Source organism: Hemicordylus capensis, chromosome 5, assembly GCF_027244095.1.
Source record: "Hemicordylus capensis ecotype Gifberg chromosome 5, rHemCap1.1.pri, whole genome shotgun sequence".
Taxonomy (NCBI): Eukaryota; Metazoa; Chordata; class Lepidosauria; order Squamata; family Cordylidae; genus Hemicordylus; species Hemicordylus capensis.
In genome coordinates this window covers 253,824,819-253,841,866 of record NC_069661.1, presented here as the reverse complement: position 1 = coordinate 253,841,866, position 17,048 = coordinate 253,824,819, and the positions used below count along the sequence as shown (strand labels likewise).

At 44.9% G+C, this 17,048-nt stretch overlaps 1 protein-coding gene across 2 annotated transcripts in view; it reads right to left on the bottom strand.

Moving 5' to 3' along the window:
• Nucleotides 1-11,030, bottom strand: part of EXOC4 (exocyst complex component 4) — a 585,849-nt gene extending 574,819 nt beyond the window's left edge. The window contains exon 1 of one of the 2 annotated variants that reach the window (XM_053255624.1): nucleotides 10,874-11,030. In XM_053255624.1, the coding sequence (XP_053111599.1) occupies nucleotides 10,874-10,959 (86 nt within the window). In that variant the 5' untranslated portion in view covers nucleotides 10,960-11,030. The remainder of the gene's footprint in view (nucleotides 1-10,873) is intronic. The other variant, XM_053255625.1, reaches the window with a different exon arrangement.
• Nucleotides 11,031-17,048: the final 6,018 nt, after the last annotated feature.

Here is a 17,048-nt window from a genome sequence, read left to right as displayed (position 1 = left end):
AAGATTATATTTGATAGTGCAGGATGGGCAGTGTGGAAATCATCTTAGTCACAAGTGATCTTACAAGTCGAATTGGTCATAAGAACATATGAACAGCCCTGCTGGATCATGCCCAAGGCCCATCTAGTCCAGCATCCTGTTTCACACAGTGGCCCACCAGATGCCACTGGAAGCCTACAGCAGGAGTTGAGGGCATGCCCTCTCTCGGACAAAAGCTCCCGTTGCCATGAACAACTTAAATGACAAATTCACTACTTACATATTGCAAAGGGAAGGTGTGCCCATAATGAACAAGCCTAGAACCCTTTTTCAATCTATAAAGGTATAGTGTGCCATCGAGTCAGTGTCAACTCCTGGCAACCACAAAGCCCTGTGGTTGTCTTTGGTAGAATACAGGAAGGGTTTACCATTGCCTCCTCCCGCACAGAATAAGATGATGGCTTTCAGCATTTTCCTATATCACTGCTGCCCAATATAAGTGTTTACCATAGTCTGGGAAACATACCAGCAGGGATTCGAACCGGCAACCTCCAGCTTGCTAGTCAAGTCATTTCCCCACTGAGCCATTAGGTCGCTATACATCTCTTCCATTCAATCATTGCAGCCTGGCTAACCGTAGATCCAAGACCTCATAACTTTAGATAGAAGATATAACCATGTTAATATCTTCTTGCTCAATCTTTCCCCCCTATATGTACTATATAGCCATCAAACTGGTTCATTACTCAGAAGCATGTCCAAATATCTTCAATGATAGGTACTCCCAAGTTAAGTGTGCACAGCATTTCTGAAAGCTAAACTGGCAAAGAACATGAGCATCCTTCATGACATTCAGTTTGTCTCAATGGAAAAGTCCTACACTACAGCTGCAGAAATAGTCTTGTAAAATTACAAATTTCCAAATAAACAGGATTGAAGTCCCCCATCCCCCCGCAAAAAACACTACCTTCACAGCCCAATCTTATGCATGCTTACTTGGAAATAAATTCCACTGCTTTCAATGGGACTTATTCCCAGGTAGGTTTGTGCAATCTTAATTGGATAGAGAAACTTCTAACAATAAATAAAAGGCAGATTCATTCGCCAATTAAAAAAAAAATCTGACAAGCTCTCTCAAAGAGATAGCATTTGTTAAATGCCAACTAGCTTGTTTCAGAACACAAAAGCTGCTCTAGCCAAGTACAGACAAAACAAAAGGTTAAGGTGGTGGTGGGAAAGAAGAAATCAATAGAAGTACATAAACATAGCCCCTCTAAAACAACATTCTCCAAACTGTCCTTCCATCAGTTAGCTGGAATTCTCCATTCAGCACATTTTTTAAAGGAACAAGTCCAGATTCTTGCATCTTCAACATGCAACCCACCTAGAGACTCTGGAACAGCAGCGACAACCTTGGCCTGCAGGCTTTTAGTACCATTAGATTGCTGTCATCTATACCTCTGGAACTGTACCTCAACACAATATTACCTCACTATGTATGGCGGGGGGGGGAGAGAAATATTAAGGCTATAATGTGGGGGGAGCAATGGTCAGTAGAAAATTCACTAGCTTTTTACGACTGTAGAGATAAACTTGGAAAGGAAGGCCATCTGGAAGCTTCAGGAAGTGGAAGGGGGGAAAATACACAGATGCTATTTTTCCAGAACTTATTATTTCCAACTCAGGGCATGACTTAAAAGGGCCATTGCAAGAACATTTCATTATTAAGATTGCTAATATAGAGTAAGAAGTTTGGATGTGATTCAACTTTCATTCAATCCAGTCCCTGTTCCAAGGCTTGGCCCTTGGCACATTAACCACCACCATTCACACATAGAATGACTTGCATAATCCTGGCCAGAGTGTGACACAAGGAGGAAAAACAGGTATCAACAAGGTGTATTATGCCAATGATGTAAGCAGAACATGATATGTCAGTTGACTCAAGCTTTTAAGTAAAGCCACATTACCTCTCTCAAGAGTTAACATTTTCTGCACCATTGGGCAATGTGCCAAACTCATAACTTTATTAAAACTATGTTTTTATTAACAACTTCTTGGGGGTTTTTCCTGGGCAACATATTAAAAAAGCTTTTCAAAACAAAACAGGTACAAGCTATCAAGCATCGATAGAATACAAGACAACGCACAAGTCAATCCCTTAATGTCAAAGTTCTGAGTTCCAAGCCTCAGAGCAGCAAGGGCTTATGGCCCCTCTCCTTTTTAGTTTAATGAGCCCATTGTGCCCATTGCTCAGGACCAGATGATGTCCTTTGAATACATCAGGTTGCAGGGTCAATCCTGGGCATCTCCAGTTAACAAGAGACCAGAGAACAATTTGTTATGGGGCAGCTAACAAATAAAGTTTATTCTTGTAGTAGTAGTAAAAGAGATGAAGTAGGAAGGCTGGCAAAGACTTCTCTGCTTGAGATCTGCGAGAACCTCTTGCCAGTCAAAGCAGATAAACAGTACTGGGCTACCTGGACCAATGAGTCAGCTCAACATAAGGCAGCTTTGTATATACCATGCAGCATCCCATTTTAGTTGCTTATGTTTCACATAACTTTTCTGATCCCAGTAACAATTGGTGCACAAGGTTAGGAAAATAAAAATGAGAGCTTCATAAACATGCCCAATTCTGTTTCAAAACATGTTTATTGTTTCCATAACATCCCTGAGTCATTTCCAATTTTTTCAGAAACCATCATTTATTTGCCTAAAAAGCTCTCCACGCCAGCTCTGTGCCACATATGTCTGTACAATGAAATGATATCCCCGCTCAGCCTCCTGGTTTCAAAGATGAACAAGTTTTCCTTATAAGCAATCATGCCAGGTGCTCTCCTTCGCACATCTGTTCTCCAGTATGTTCTCTCCCACAACATATCCAGCATTCACCTTAGTTTCCAGCCATTAGGAACAATTCTACCACAAGGCTGAAAAACTGGCACACACAGGCTTTCAGGTACACCACTGGTAGCAAAGCTGCAGCACGGGTGTCACAAGTGTGTTACCAGCTGAGTTTATTGTGCCCGACTTCCAGAAGCCTCCCTGTTTACAGCTGCATCTCCAGGCTTGGAGATTGCACTTTTGCTATGCTCAGGAGATGCCCTGCAATGTGAGCTCCCAGTTTATATGATACATGGGGACAAGCCACTTAGTTGGCAGTGGACTAGTCGCCCCTAGATTTGAACAGCAGTACAAATTGGAAAGGGGATTAATTTCATACTCCCTCTTTCTATGAGGGCCCCCCAGCTAAGCAGACTCCAGAACTAACTATTGCGAGTTGTCTGGCATCCTAGGTCATTTCAGACTTGGAATGAATTCTAAAAATTCCCCTCATCCTCTCACAAGAGAGATAACACCTGTTACTAATTAAGCAATTAGGCTAAGAAGGGAAAGCAGATAAGAAAAGTGCAACAGCAGCCTCCATCAGAATAGCTATGACTCAGTGATGTAACTTTGAAAAGGTGCCCATCAAAACTTTTGATAGAATTATGGGAAGAGTCAGTAATTTGATAGAATTATGGGAAGAGTACTCTTTGACGCACCTGCAGATTTTCATTACAATCAGCCTTGCATACAATAGGCAATTCTCACACAGCCCTACCCAGGAAGGATGATCAGTCCACCCAAACAGCTTTAGACAGCTAAGTATGACAACAGAAAAGTGTCCCCAAGGCATGTTGTGGGATATAGGTATCCCTTACCCCATGACCCAGTGTGTTTCCTTGTGCTTCTCACTCAGGACTCCATCTGACTGCAACAAGCAATCTTCGTGCTCCCCTTGTGCTTTACACTGGGGACTCCACTGCTAAAAGTATTCCCCTCTCCACTGAGGCCACCCAAGCTGAAATCACTACCTGCCTGGCCAATTTGCAGCCCTTGCACCAAGGCTCATTTCATTGTGCCTAGTTTTAGATTGGTCCCCCTGCTGATCTATCCAGCTAGCCTCACGCTGGAACTCTCCTCATGAGGAACCCCACTCTCCTGCTCCCCACTTCGCCTCTCTGGATGGACTCTATTCTCCAGCTGCCCGAGTTGGATCTTCGTGAGGACAGATGATATAGCCTCTTGCCCGGCTCCTTCAGGGCTGAATCTATCCCTTTCTCTTATTTCTTTACACCCCTATCTTAAAGTAACTCTCTCTAGCCCCCCGGGTAATTTACACATAATTTGCAACTTCAAGCTAAATGTGCCTTACAATAGTGTTTTTAAACATATTTGTATTGTTTTTACGTTAGGACCACCTAGTAACTTAGTTTTACTACTTTTATTATTTTTCTTTCAATAAACTCCTTTTTTATTTAATTAAAACCTCTCTCTCAAGCTCATTTTCTTGAGTTCATACACTTGCTTGGAACTGTCTCCACTTTTGTGCTAAATTCCCCACATTCGCCCGAACTGGGGTTGCCAACTGATCATCCTCGAGGCAGTTTCATCAACAAGTGACACAAACAGGTTCATGGCATGCCTGGACAGGAACAAGAAAGTCCTACAGAATATGTGCATGGCTGCCTGTCCTACCCAGAATACACTGCTGCCCAGCTCACCAAACACTGCCTAGTCAATTGGAATAGTGTGGCCTGTAATGTACACTAGTTGAAGGTAAAGTGTGCCGTCGAGTCGGTGTCAACTCCTGGAGACCACAGGGCCCTGTGGTTGTCTTTGGTAGAATACAGGAGGAGTTTACCATTGCCATCTCCCGCACAGCATGAGATGATGCCTTTCAGCATCTTCCTATATCGCTGCTGCCTGATATAGATGTTTCCCATAGTCTGGAAACATAACAGCGGGGATTCGAACCGGCAATCTCTATCTTGGTAGTCAAATCATTTCCCCGCTGCACCATTAGGTGGCTTATGTACATTAGCGAGAGAGGGCAATATCTTATGCTTGGGACTTGTGGCACACTAACCAGAAAGGTGGACTGCTACTATTACTACTAAGCAATTTCCCTATTCAACTGTAGTACTGTCGTACTAGTATTCAACTGTAATACTTTCTACTGTAGAGAATATTGTAGTTGAATACTGTACTACAGTATTCAACTGTAGTACTCATTTCAGAAGTTCCTTCCAATATGATGGAACTGCACCATTTGAAATGACTTGAAATGACTGGGGGAAAGACCCTGTCACCCTAGCCAAGTCAGGAATTGGCTCAGTAAGTAGAATGTACCATTTTACTTGCACCACAGGCAAGACAAACTCAAAAGGTGCTTGGCTGATTAAGGATGTAATGGCATCTATCACATCCAATTTTCTGCATATTTTAGCTAAAGGAACATCAGCTGCAGGCCTCCAGCACATCATGCCCTTCAATGTGGCCCTCGGTGGGAAACAAGTTATTTCAACTCCTCCGTAAAATCCAGTCATCACAGACAATGAGTCTTTTCCTAAGAATTTCAGAAGAGGCAGGAATATTGTGTCTCTTATTCAGCATGTGTTTTAGGTGGGGGTCCTCCCCTCCTTTTCTTTTACCCACGCTCTTGGTAAAAGAGCATCCACTTTAATTTCCTTTGTGCCATTTACTTTTTGCAGTTGGCTTGGACAATAAAATTAATAGGTCAGCTTTCATTTCCAGTCAATTTCACTTTCAAAACCTCACACTGTAGCTCAGCACCGCAAAGACTCAAAGACTCGATAGCAAACACTGCAGGAACAAGCTTCCAGTGCCCACACAAGAACTATTTCAATCGATTTCTTTTGTACCCTAAATGTCAGAACTCATGAGATCAGTTTTCATTAACGGTTGTGTTGTATAATGTTTTAACTTACATTTTCAAGCTATGTTACAGATATGAACTACCTTAGATGAGGTCTATGAAACACACATATGGAAGATGGGAAAAGCCTCACAATATTGTTTCTCCAGGTATCAAGTTCACAGTTCACCATACCAACACCAAAATGTGGACCAACAATCTGAACATCAGGAATCAACAACCACAATTCCACTTGACTGTGGCCTCACCATCTTGTCCAGTAGCCCATGTAATATAACAGATATTTGCTGACACCGTGTATTGTATGAATGTGTGAAAACCCAAGCTCAAGTCCCAGCTCAACTGTTACACTTACTGGGTAGAAGGTAGCTTGTGAGAATTTATGTCTCTCAGCCTAAGCCACCTCCCAAGGTTGTTGTGAGAACAAAACAAGGTAACTAGATAGGGTGCCTGGAACAGTACTCTAGAATGGGTGAAGCATTTGTAGGCAATACTTATGCAAAACACAGAATGGCAAAATAACAACAGCCAAAATGGAACCAACACAGTCAACCATTTTACCACACATTTGCAGCTGATATGTAATTAACTTATCCTTAGCATCATGATACAGGTGTCCTAACTACCCCAGTATGAAAAACCCTACCTCAGGGAAGTTTAGTCATCTGAATGGGCTCACTATTTACAGTCAGCACCAGTCAGTTCTCCCTATGGAGGCTCAGTATTGTTTCTTCACTAAGCCTGTACTTTTCCAGGAAGCCATTCCATGTTTATGTCCTATGGAACATGATCCAACACTGACTGCTATAAAGGTCGAGTACCCCTTATCCAGACTGCCTGGGACCAGCAGTGTCCCGGATTTTGGACTTTTCCGGATTTTGGAGTCTTCTATTTACAGTACTGTACAGGGTACAGGTGGAACTCTCGCAAGAGCGTGCAAGAGTTGCAGTAGCGAGCAATAATGGCGGTGGCGAGAAGGTGGACAGCTGAAGAGGCGAGCAGAAGAGGCAGGAGGTGGCGGTGGTGGCGGCAGGGGTGGGTGGCGGTGGGACGGCCCGGCTTGGCCCTGAGGGAGGCAGTGGCGGGACAACCCTGGCCCTGGGAAAGGTGGCTTGACTAAATTTTTAAAGTGAGCTGAGGTGAGTTTGTTTGTTTGTTTGTTACAGCATGGTGTCTGGATTTCAGAGCATTCCAGATTTCAGGTGTCTGGATAAGGGATACTCGACCTGTAGTAGTTTCAGCATTAAAAAATGTGGGGTTTACAGGTTTTTTTGCAAACTCTGACAGTAGCTGAAATCCAAACACATGCACAGAATAATATTTTGCATGCTTGCAACAGGGAAGGGAAAGTTTTGCCCATCTGTCCTTTCCTCTGCAGCCATTTTTGCCTCCCAAAAATATATCACTGGGGATTGTGGGATCCTTAGACATGAACAGGTCAATATTCTGAATGTTGGCTAATATCTTTAAGAGGCTCAAGTCAAAGCTGGCAGGTTATACTCCCATCATATTTATGAACAATTCATTCAAGAGTGGCATGAGCAATGTTTTACAACACTGCTACTCAAGAGCAACTATATGGAAAGGTTAATATAGCAATAGCACTTACATTTATATACCGCTCTATAGCCGGAGCTCTCTAAGCGGTTTACAATGATTTAGCATATTGCCCCCAACATTCTGGGTACTCATTTTACCGACCTCGGAAGGATGGAAGGCTGAGTCAACCTTGAGCCCCTGGTCAGGACCGAACTTGTAACCTTCTGGTTACAGGGCGGCAGTTTTACCACTGCGCCACCAGGGGCTCTTCAGCAGATATTGATGTGGGAGGGTTCCTACTAGCCTTTTCACACAAGTTGTGGGAAGCACAAATAAAATCTGCTAAAGGTAGCAGAATCCTTCAAAAGTGGCCAAAGAAAAAACAAGCACAAAGAAATTGGAGAAGCCTGCACAGTCCTCCTCTAATGGAGGGACAGAGGACCCACTTCAGCTCTAAAATATGGAGTTGAGGTTCAAGTTTGCCTGCATTTCACACTTTTGTCTTGAAAGCCTTCCCCTAATGCCAGACATTTGGGATGGGCTGTGGTTGTTCGATGAAGTAGAAAAGGCACTCTGGGGCTCCAGAGACTTCCCTTCAAATGATGACCTGGGAGTACCTAAGGCATTTTCAGTTGAACGCCATTAACCTCGCCCTGTTATCTCTACTGCTTCCAATTCAGATTGATCTGCACAAGGGACATGGCCAGGGTTTGGTTCAAGAATGTTCTCCCAAATAAGGGAAGAAGCATGATCAGTTCAACTTGGCTTTTTACCCAGGCTTTTAAATGAGGGTTTTGTTTGATGCTGCTTTGTAGCTTATGGTTCTATTGTACATATTTTTAAAACTTTACATAGACTTTTAGTTTTATATTCCATTTTAATTCTTATTGTGTAGTTTTAATGGCTATATATTTTTAAAATGTTTTGTAACCTTGAGATTATTTTAATTAAAGGCGGTATAAAAATTTATCAATCAATCAATCAATCTTTTCGTGGTGTAGGATTATTCTCTATTTTATTCAGAACATTTTTGTCCCACATTTCCTCCAAGAAGCTCAGGGCAGCAGCATCCCCTCCCCGTTTTATCCTCACAGTAACCCTATGAGAATTTTGCAGTTGTGATTAGATATTATGAGTGAGGATCTGAACTCAGGTCTCCCTGGTCCTAGTCCAACTACACCATGCTAGTCCTCACATTTCCAGGTGTGTGTTTTTGTTTTTGTTTTTAATGCCAGGAATACACAATCTTAGCTACAACAGCCACTGCTACTGAGCCATGCCGTGGACTCCAGGAAATATTTCACAGTCCTTTGGAACTGCAAAGGTTAACAGGACAAGACCCCTTCCATACCACAAGTTCCTCTCCAAACATTATTGGGCAAGGCACACACTGGCCCCTGGAATCAATCCCCAAACACACAAAAGGTGAGGATAGACTACTGCCCCAGAACTGATTGATTAAGTGCCATCAACAATATTCATGAAACCCAGCAGCCTTAGTAATCTACTTGACATATTGATACCTCACCGCTTACTCATGGCACTTAAGACATTATGGAGCTACAGTGGCAATGGCAGCTTCTTATTTATTTATTAGATTTATATACCGCCCTTCCAAAATGGCTCAGGGCAGTTTACAGCATGATAAAAACAATTAAAACAAATTAACAATTAAAATCAAACTATTAAAACACAATAAAACTAATAAAACAGCTAAAAGCCCTAAAAATAAGATATTTGGAGAGGAGAGCTGGATTTGTGGTAGCAAGCATGACTTTTCCCCTTAAGCTAAGCAGGGTCTGTCCTGGTTGGATATGAATGGGAGACTTCAAGTGTGAGCACTGTAAGATATTCCCCTTAGGGGATGGAACGGCTCTGGGAAGAGCAGAAGGTTCCAGGTTCCCTCCCTAGCTTCTCCAAGATAGGACAAGATTATTTTTTTTATAGGACAATATTTTTTTATTGAACCAACAAACTACCAAAGCATACAGTACGATGCCAAAGCACAATTATATACAAAGTGGTTGTTTGTACATGATATATCTACAAAGATTTACACACAAGGATTTGGAAACACACAAGATTATGAAGCATATGCGGGTAGTACTGTAACTCGGGGGTGGGGGATTACAAGGCACATCAGGTAATCGGGGGGGGGGGGTTACGTCCGACGTCCATTTCCACAATTTGTCCCATTGCTGTTTAGAAGAGATACTCAGAAAGATTCCTGCCTGCAACCTTGGAGAAGCCGCTGCCAGTCTGTGAAGACAATACTGAGCTAGATGGACCAATGGTCTAACTCAGAATAATGGCAGCTTCCTATGTTCCTAAATCTCTCCTGTATTCTACCAAAGACAACTACAGGGCTCTGTGGTCACCAGGCATCGACATCAACTCAACGGCACACTTTAACACAAGACCAGCTCTCCTCCTAGTGGTACCCTACATGTGGAATGCTCTCCCAGCAGTGTTCCCTCTAACAGGGATTCCCAGAAGTTGTTGACTACAACTCCCAGAATTTCCAGCTGCAATGGCTTTTGCTTGGGGATTATGGGAGTTGAACAACAACATCTGAGAATCCCCTTTATAGGGAACACTGTCTCCCAGAATCAGTGCTGTTGTCATGTTTTGTCAAATATACTTTCACTTCCCCAGGCTTTCCCCATCGTTGCTGAACAGTTCTGTTTATGTCTTACCCAACATGTCTTGATTATTGCTTTTTCTTGTCTCCATTTGCTTCTTTGTTCCTACCTTATTTTAAACCACCCTGGAAATGTCTTTAACCTCAAAGAACAGAATATGCACTTCTAAAATAATAAGGGGTATGGGAAACTAGAGGGAGGGCCGTCAAAGTCACCAGGGAAATCATTCTCAGAACATGAATGGGGACCACCTTTCCATTCCCTATGGGGGGGGGGGTCTTATGCCCCTAGTACAGAGACTGATTGATCAATTAAGTGCCACCAAGTCGGTGTCGACTCTTAGCAACCACATAGATAGATTCTCTCCAGGATGGTCTGTCTTCAGCTTGGACTTTAAGGTCTCAGTTTTGCTGTCATAATTGTTGTTGCAATCTTGGAATCGTACAGGAATCAGAACTGAACAGGAATCGTACAGAATCAGAATCTCTCTGTCGTACAGAGAACGCCCCCTCCACACACACACACCCAAAAAACCCAAATATAAGAATAAAGGATATATGGGGATGTGGGAAGGCTGCCCTACCTTCGCACCATCAACCACATTCAGTGATAAAAAGCAAAAGAGAGAACACGGTCTGTAGGGTGAGGGGAGACTCTATACTCCTGCCACACAGATATATATTATAAATTTGGTGTATACACAAGTATAAACGATGCAAGTGGGGGCGGGAGGCGAAGCAGAAGGCCTTGGACGATAATAAGCTCGCTCCGCCCGCCCCGAGGCACCGTCCGAGCCACGCCTGGGGTCCCCGGGGCTGACGAGGGGGCTGACACAAACCCAACCCTTCCACATTCAACAATAATAAAGGGAGAGAAAATGGGGGGTCCCCCCTCTGAGTCTCCTGCAGGGGGGTGGACACTGCCGGGGGGAGGAGGAAGGGGGCGCCCCTCAGACCCTGGAGCGGGGAGGCAGCAGGCCGCCCCCTACCTGATGACGGAGATGAGGAGGCCGGAGGGGTCCTTGCTTTTGCTCATGGTGCTCCTGTACCGGCCAGTCCCCTCAGACGCCGCCATCTTGGACTCGCCCCACGCTCAAGGGTCGGACACGCCCCGCTCGCCGCGTGCTGGCCAATCCAGAGGCAGGCAAGCCTCCAACCGCCCAATCGCGGGCGGGAAGTCGTGTCGAGCCTCTGCGACCGTGCCGCTGTGCACTCTGGGCGTTGTAGTCTCGGGGGGGCCTCACCGGTGAACGGGGAAGGCGGTGTAGAAGATGCTGCAGCCGCCGAAGGAGCGCGCTTTTGCTTTGGAGCTGGAGGAAGAGAACTAACCAGAACCCATTTCATTTGTTTCAGCTATAGACTCAATGAAGAAGGAGAGCTGCAGGAGGAAGAGCCTTAAGCCAAGCACGCTCCTAAGACAGGGGTCCCCATTTTGGGGTCCCCAGCTGCAAATGGACTACAACTCCCCTCATCCCCTGCCTTCAGCTGCAGCTGGGGATGAGGGGAGTTGTAGGCCAAGCATATCTGGAGACCCAAGGACGAGAGCCTCTGTCCTGGAGCAGGGTTAGGCAATCTTGGCTCTCCAGCTGTGGTTGAACTACTACTCCCATCACTCCCCAGCCACAATTTATTCACTCTGGGGGTGATGGGAGTGGTAGTTCAGCCACAGCTGGCGAACCAAGGTTGCCTACCACTGCCCTAGAGAGTTGGCTTGTGCTGCATGTTACTTATTTATTAAGGCACTTTCCAGAATAGCTGCTCAACAGCAGCAAAATGCCTCCATTCAGGCAAGTCGCATTTGAAACGTAAACTGCAGGGGGCGCAGTCTCGTGGAAACGAACAACCCCCCAAAAACCCAGCAACCTTCTTATGCCGGATATACAATGTCCTAGCTCTATATCACAGCAATTCAGTTCAAAACCAGGCATTGGCAATGTGAACAGCATCTTGCTGTCCGCGTAGAGACTGCGGTGTCGCAACACAGGAAGTGTGGAAGCACACTTCCAAGATACGATGTAACCCCATTGCAGGATCTAATCTAGAAAGCGCCTAAAAGTAGTTATATAGCACTTTTCAACAAAAAATGCTCAAAGCAGCTTACTTAGCAAAAGGAATGAAAACAATAGTTCCTTGTCCCAAAAGGGCTCACACTAAAAAAAAACACACACACACACTCTCTAAGACTAAGGAGTGTAGCCACCTAATGGCGCAGCGGGGAAATTACTTGATTAGCAAGTCAGAGGCTGCTGGTTCAAATCCCCACTGGTATGTTTCCCAGACTAGGGGAAACACCTATATTGGGGAGCAGAGATATAGGAAGATGCTGAAAGGCATCATCTCATGCTGCGCAGGAGGAGGCAATGGTAAACCCCTCCTGTATTCTACCAAGGTAGCTTCATTGGCTACCAGTCTGCTTCCGGGCTAGATTGAAGATGCTGGTTTTGACCTTTAAATCTCTACACAGCTTGGGGTCAGGGTACATGTCAGGCTGCATTTTGCCCATATGAATCTGCCAGGGCCCTCCACTCATCATCTCAGGCCCTGCTCATGACGCTGCCACTAACAGAGGTCCGGTTGTCAGGGACTAGAGACGGCCTTTTCGGTTGTGGCCCCTCAGCTTTGAAACACCCTCCCTGAAGAGCTTCACCATGTTCCCTCCCTCAGCGTTTTTAAAAAACATCTTAAAACACACCTTTTTAAGGAGGCTTTTTAATGCTCAATTATTATTTTGTTATATCTGGTAGGTTCTTTAGCTTTTTTAGCTTTCTATAATTTTCATTTTTAATTTGAACCTAATAAGTGTGGTTTTTAATCTGACTTATTAAAAATTTAGTTAATTTTATTTCTTTTATTGTATCTGTGTCTATCTTATTGTTGTGAGCTGCCCCGAGCAGTAGTACACTGGAGGGGTGGGGTATAAATATTTTAAATAAATAAATAAAGACAACCAAAGGGCTCTGTGGTCACCAGGAGTCGACACCGACTCAACGGCACACTTTACTTTACTTTAAGACTAATGATTCACACTAAGACACAGGAGACATCAACAGTGGCACTTGCAGAGACGTTGTGCTGGACTGGACTGGGGCAGAAACTCTGCCCCATCTAAATATAGAGAACCGGCTCTGAATTTCGAGGCTCAGGTGGTGGTGGTGGTGGTGGTGGCCAGGGGTGCCTTTGCAAGGCTTCGGCTAGTGAGCCAGCTGCGTCCCTTTCTCAAGAATGTAGAACTGGCCACAATTACCCATGCCCTAGTCACATTGTGGCTGGATTACAGAAACGCCCTGAATGTGGGGCTGCCCTTGAAGAACATTCGGAAACTGCTGCTAATGCAAAATCCAGCAGCTAGGATTGTATCGGGAGCTGCCTGTTGGGATCATATTACACCCACTCTGAAAGAGATGCACTGGCTACCAATTTGTTTCCAGATCCAATTCTAGGTGCTGGTTTTGACCTTTAAAGCCCTTGATGGTTTGGGCCCTGGATATCTGAAGGACTTCCTGCTCCCAAGGATTTCTGCCCACTTGACAAGATCATCAGAGGGGATCTGCTCCATGTGCCGACAGTGAGAGAGGCTCAGTTTTCGAGCACATGGGACAGGGCCTTCTCAGTCATTGCCCCAGGCTTTGGAATGCTCTCCCGGCTGAAATCTGCTCAGTCTCCTTGACAATTTTTAGGAAAAAAGTGAAGACATGGCTCTTCACCCAGGCTTTTGAATGAGAGTATCGGGTTGTTGTTTTTACTGCTGCTGCGCTGTTATGTATTATTATTGTTTTATGGGTTATTAAATTGTTATAGATTATTTTTATATGTATATGATCTGTACTTTTTATTGTGTATTTTAATTTTTAAGATCATCTGTACCTTTGTATTTTAAATATGCATTGTTTTTAATTATATTGTAAACCACTTTGAGAGTATTTTAATGAAAAGTGGTATATAAATTGAACAATAAATAAACAAAATTTAAAAATGAGAGTTACTTTTTTTTTTTTAAGGAGCTTCTGGCCCTGTTAGCTGGGGTGCTATTTATTATGGGAACAGTGGGAGGAGAGTTGGTCTTGTGGTAGCAAGCATGAACTGTCCCCTTTTCTAAGCCGAGTCCACCCTGGTTTGTATTTTAATGGGAGACCACACGTGAGCACTGTAAGATATTCCCCTCAGGGGATGGGGCCACTTTGGGAAGTGCACCTGCCTGCTTGCATGCAGAATGTTCCAAGCTCCCTCCCTGGCATATCCATGACAGGGCTGAGAGAGAGACACCTGCCTTGGAGAAGCTGCTGCTCGTCTGTGTAGACAATACTGAGCTAGATGGACCAAGGGTCTGCCTTGATATAAGACAGCTTCCTATGCTCCTATTTATTTATTTAGATCACATCCTGCCTTTTGACTGGAATCGCAAAAGTCACTCCCATTCATAAACATCCATAAATGAATGGAGATACATCTGTGCTAGAGATACGATTGGGGTGGGGGGCCAACCTTCTCGAGGGTGGCACCAGGGATGTGACATTTCTTCCAGAGAGCAATTCAGCAGCCTCCCTTGCTTGCCACTCTTACATGGGCTGTAAAGACATGCTGATTCAACCAGGTGTCATGATTGATGACTTCTGTCTGTTCAGATTTTTTTTAAATCTTAAGGGCGGTTAGTATTTGCCTTAACGTTTTTCTCTTTACCACTTTTTAATGTGCACTTTTATGAACAAAAGTAGATTAACAATAAATAAAATACAACCATTGCATTGTATTATAAATTCAAATCAGAAAGTTGTGAATCTCTGAGGAAACTGGAGGGTGGGGAGAAATGAGGGGAAACAGCTGAAAAAATATAATTTTGAAATACTACGTGAACACACACACACACACACACACAATCCTCTGACAGGAGACTCTTTAATATTATTACAGATGATGTTTTCTTTAGCACCAACAATATGCAAGTCCTTGCCCCCAAGATCTTACTGTCTACAATTTGCCACAAAGGAGACAACAGGAGGAGGAAGAGGATGAAACTGAGGCAAAGGAAAGCAGGGTGTATTCATTTCAGTTGCACATAATTAGGCTTAGATACCCTGATGAGGCCAACCTTATTGTATACCCAAACCAAGATGGGTTTGTCAAGGGTTTATCATTTTAGGTCAGGTCTTCCCAAGCTTGGGACCCCAGATGTGGCTGGGGATGTTGCGGGGTGGGGGGGAAGGGTTGAGAACCCCTGAGATAGTGCATAATCTGAAAGCGTGTAAAACTTATGGTGCAGCCTTGCTGGAACTAAGCAAGTCTGAGTTTGGTCAGTGCCTGGAAGAACTCTGTGCACACACAATTCCATTATGGAAAAAAGGTGGGATATCAATGTAATGAATAAATAATGCTTCGGAGCCCTTGGGAAAGAATGGACTGTAAATAAATAACATAATACATCAGTATAGATTTTAATATAAGAGGTATTGATTTTAATGTATGGCAAAAGAGATGAGAATGGCAAAGTGCTATAAAAATGCTAAGTAATATGATTTTGCTTCATAATGCCATGGCAGACTGGCAATGTCTAATCAATCACATCATTTCTCTCTCACTGTTCATTCCAGGTTCTTAGGGCGATGTATGTGAGGGCTTTCTGTCCCGCCATGCTATCTCCCCAGCTATGCATGGTTCCCTTCACTACATCTCTTAGGGGAGGGACTGTAGCTCAGCAGAAGAGGAAGTGCTTTGCATTCAGGTCCAGTCTTCCCTGTAACAGGGATCCCCAGATGTTGTTGACTACAACTCCCAGAATCCTCAGCCAAAGGTCATTGCGGCTGGGATTGCTGGGGGAGTTGTAGTCAACAACATCTGGGGATCCCTGTGGGAAGGGACACTGTTCAGGTCTCCAGTTCAGTCTCTGGCATCTCCAAGCAAAGCTGCTAAAGACCCTTGTCTGATCCCAGTCACGGTAGACCGTATGACTTAAATAGATTAATGTTCTGACTTCAAGAGCCCAACTAAATTAACTACACCCTGAACAAAATGGAAGAGTTAGTCTACCTGCAACACTGGCCATCATAAACACTGCTGTCATAAACCCCTCCTGCTTCACACTCTGATTGGTTGGAGGTCTGGGGAGACATGGGGTAAAATTATTTCTGCTGGGGGGAAATGACTGTGTTTGACTCCTAGAAAGGTGTTGGTGCCCTGCTTCGTTGGCTGCGAGAGAGGAAACAAACAGAATGCTCACAATCTTCACCTTGGAACATAGGAAGCTGCCTTCTACTGAGTCAGACCATTGGTCCATCTAGCTCAGTACTGTCTGCTCTACACAGACTGGCAGCAGCCTCTCCAGGGTTACAGGCAGGAGTCTCTCTCAGCCCTATCTTGGAGATGCCAGGGAGGGAACTTGGGCCTTTCTGCATGCAAGCATGCAGATGCTCTTTCCAGAGCAGCCTCATCCCCTAAGGGGAATTTCTCACACTCACATCTACTCTCCCATTCAAATGCAAACCAAGGCAGACCCTGCTTAGCAAAGGGGACAATTCATGCTGGCTGCCACAAGACCAAATCTCCTCCCATAAGGGCCTCAAGGGCAGGTGCCTTGAACAGGAGCCCATGCCCATAAGGGGACCCATAGCCAACCCCTGAGGCCTGCTTGTCCAGTGCCTACAGCAGCACTGCAAATTGCCCTATCACTCCTGCTTTCTCTCATCCCTCATATCCAGCGGCCTCTGCGGTGATGCAGGAACCTCCAGAGAAAGCCCATTTGCAGATGGGAGGGCAGGAGGAGAAAATGACAGCATGACTACCTCTCTCAAGCCACTCTGCCGTGGCTCTGGTGCCACCGCTGAAGGAGGAGGGTCTGGTGCTGCCCACCACCACCACCAGGCGAGCCACCCCATTTATCCCTGGCAAGCTCTCCAAGCCATGGTGGGCAGCAGTGGATGCTTCTTCTTCAGCAGGGGTGCCGTTTTGGAATTCCCAGGTGCTCCTCCCTGGTGTATGTTGGGGACCCAAGCAATTTGCAATTCTAAAATGGCAGCACCAGCCCTGGTGGCACCACACATGAAGTTGCTGCTGCCACCACCAGGAGCTGCTGCCGCCACAGGTCCGAGGTGCCAGAGGTGAAGCCCCTAATGCTGCCTTGCCCCATGGCCCTGGTGGGGGCCAGCCCGCTTTCAAAAGCAAGTTTTGAGAGTG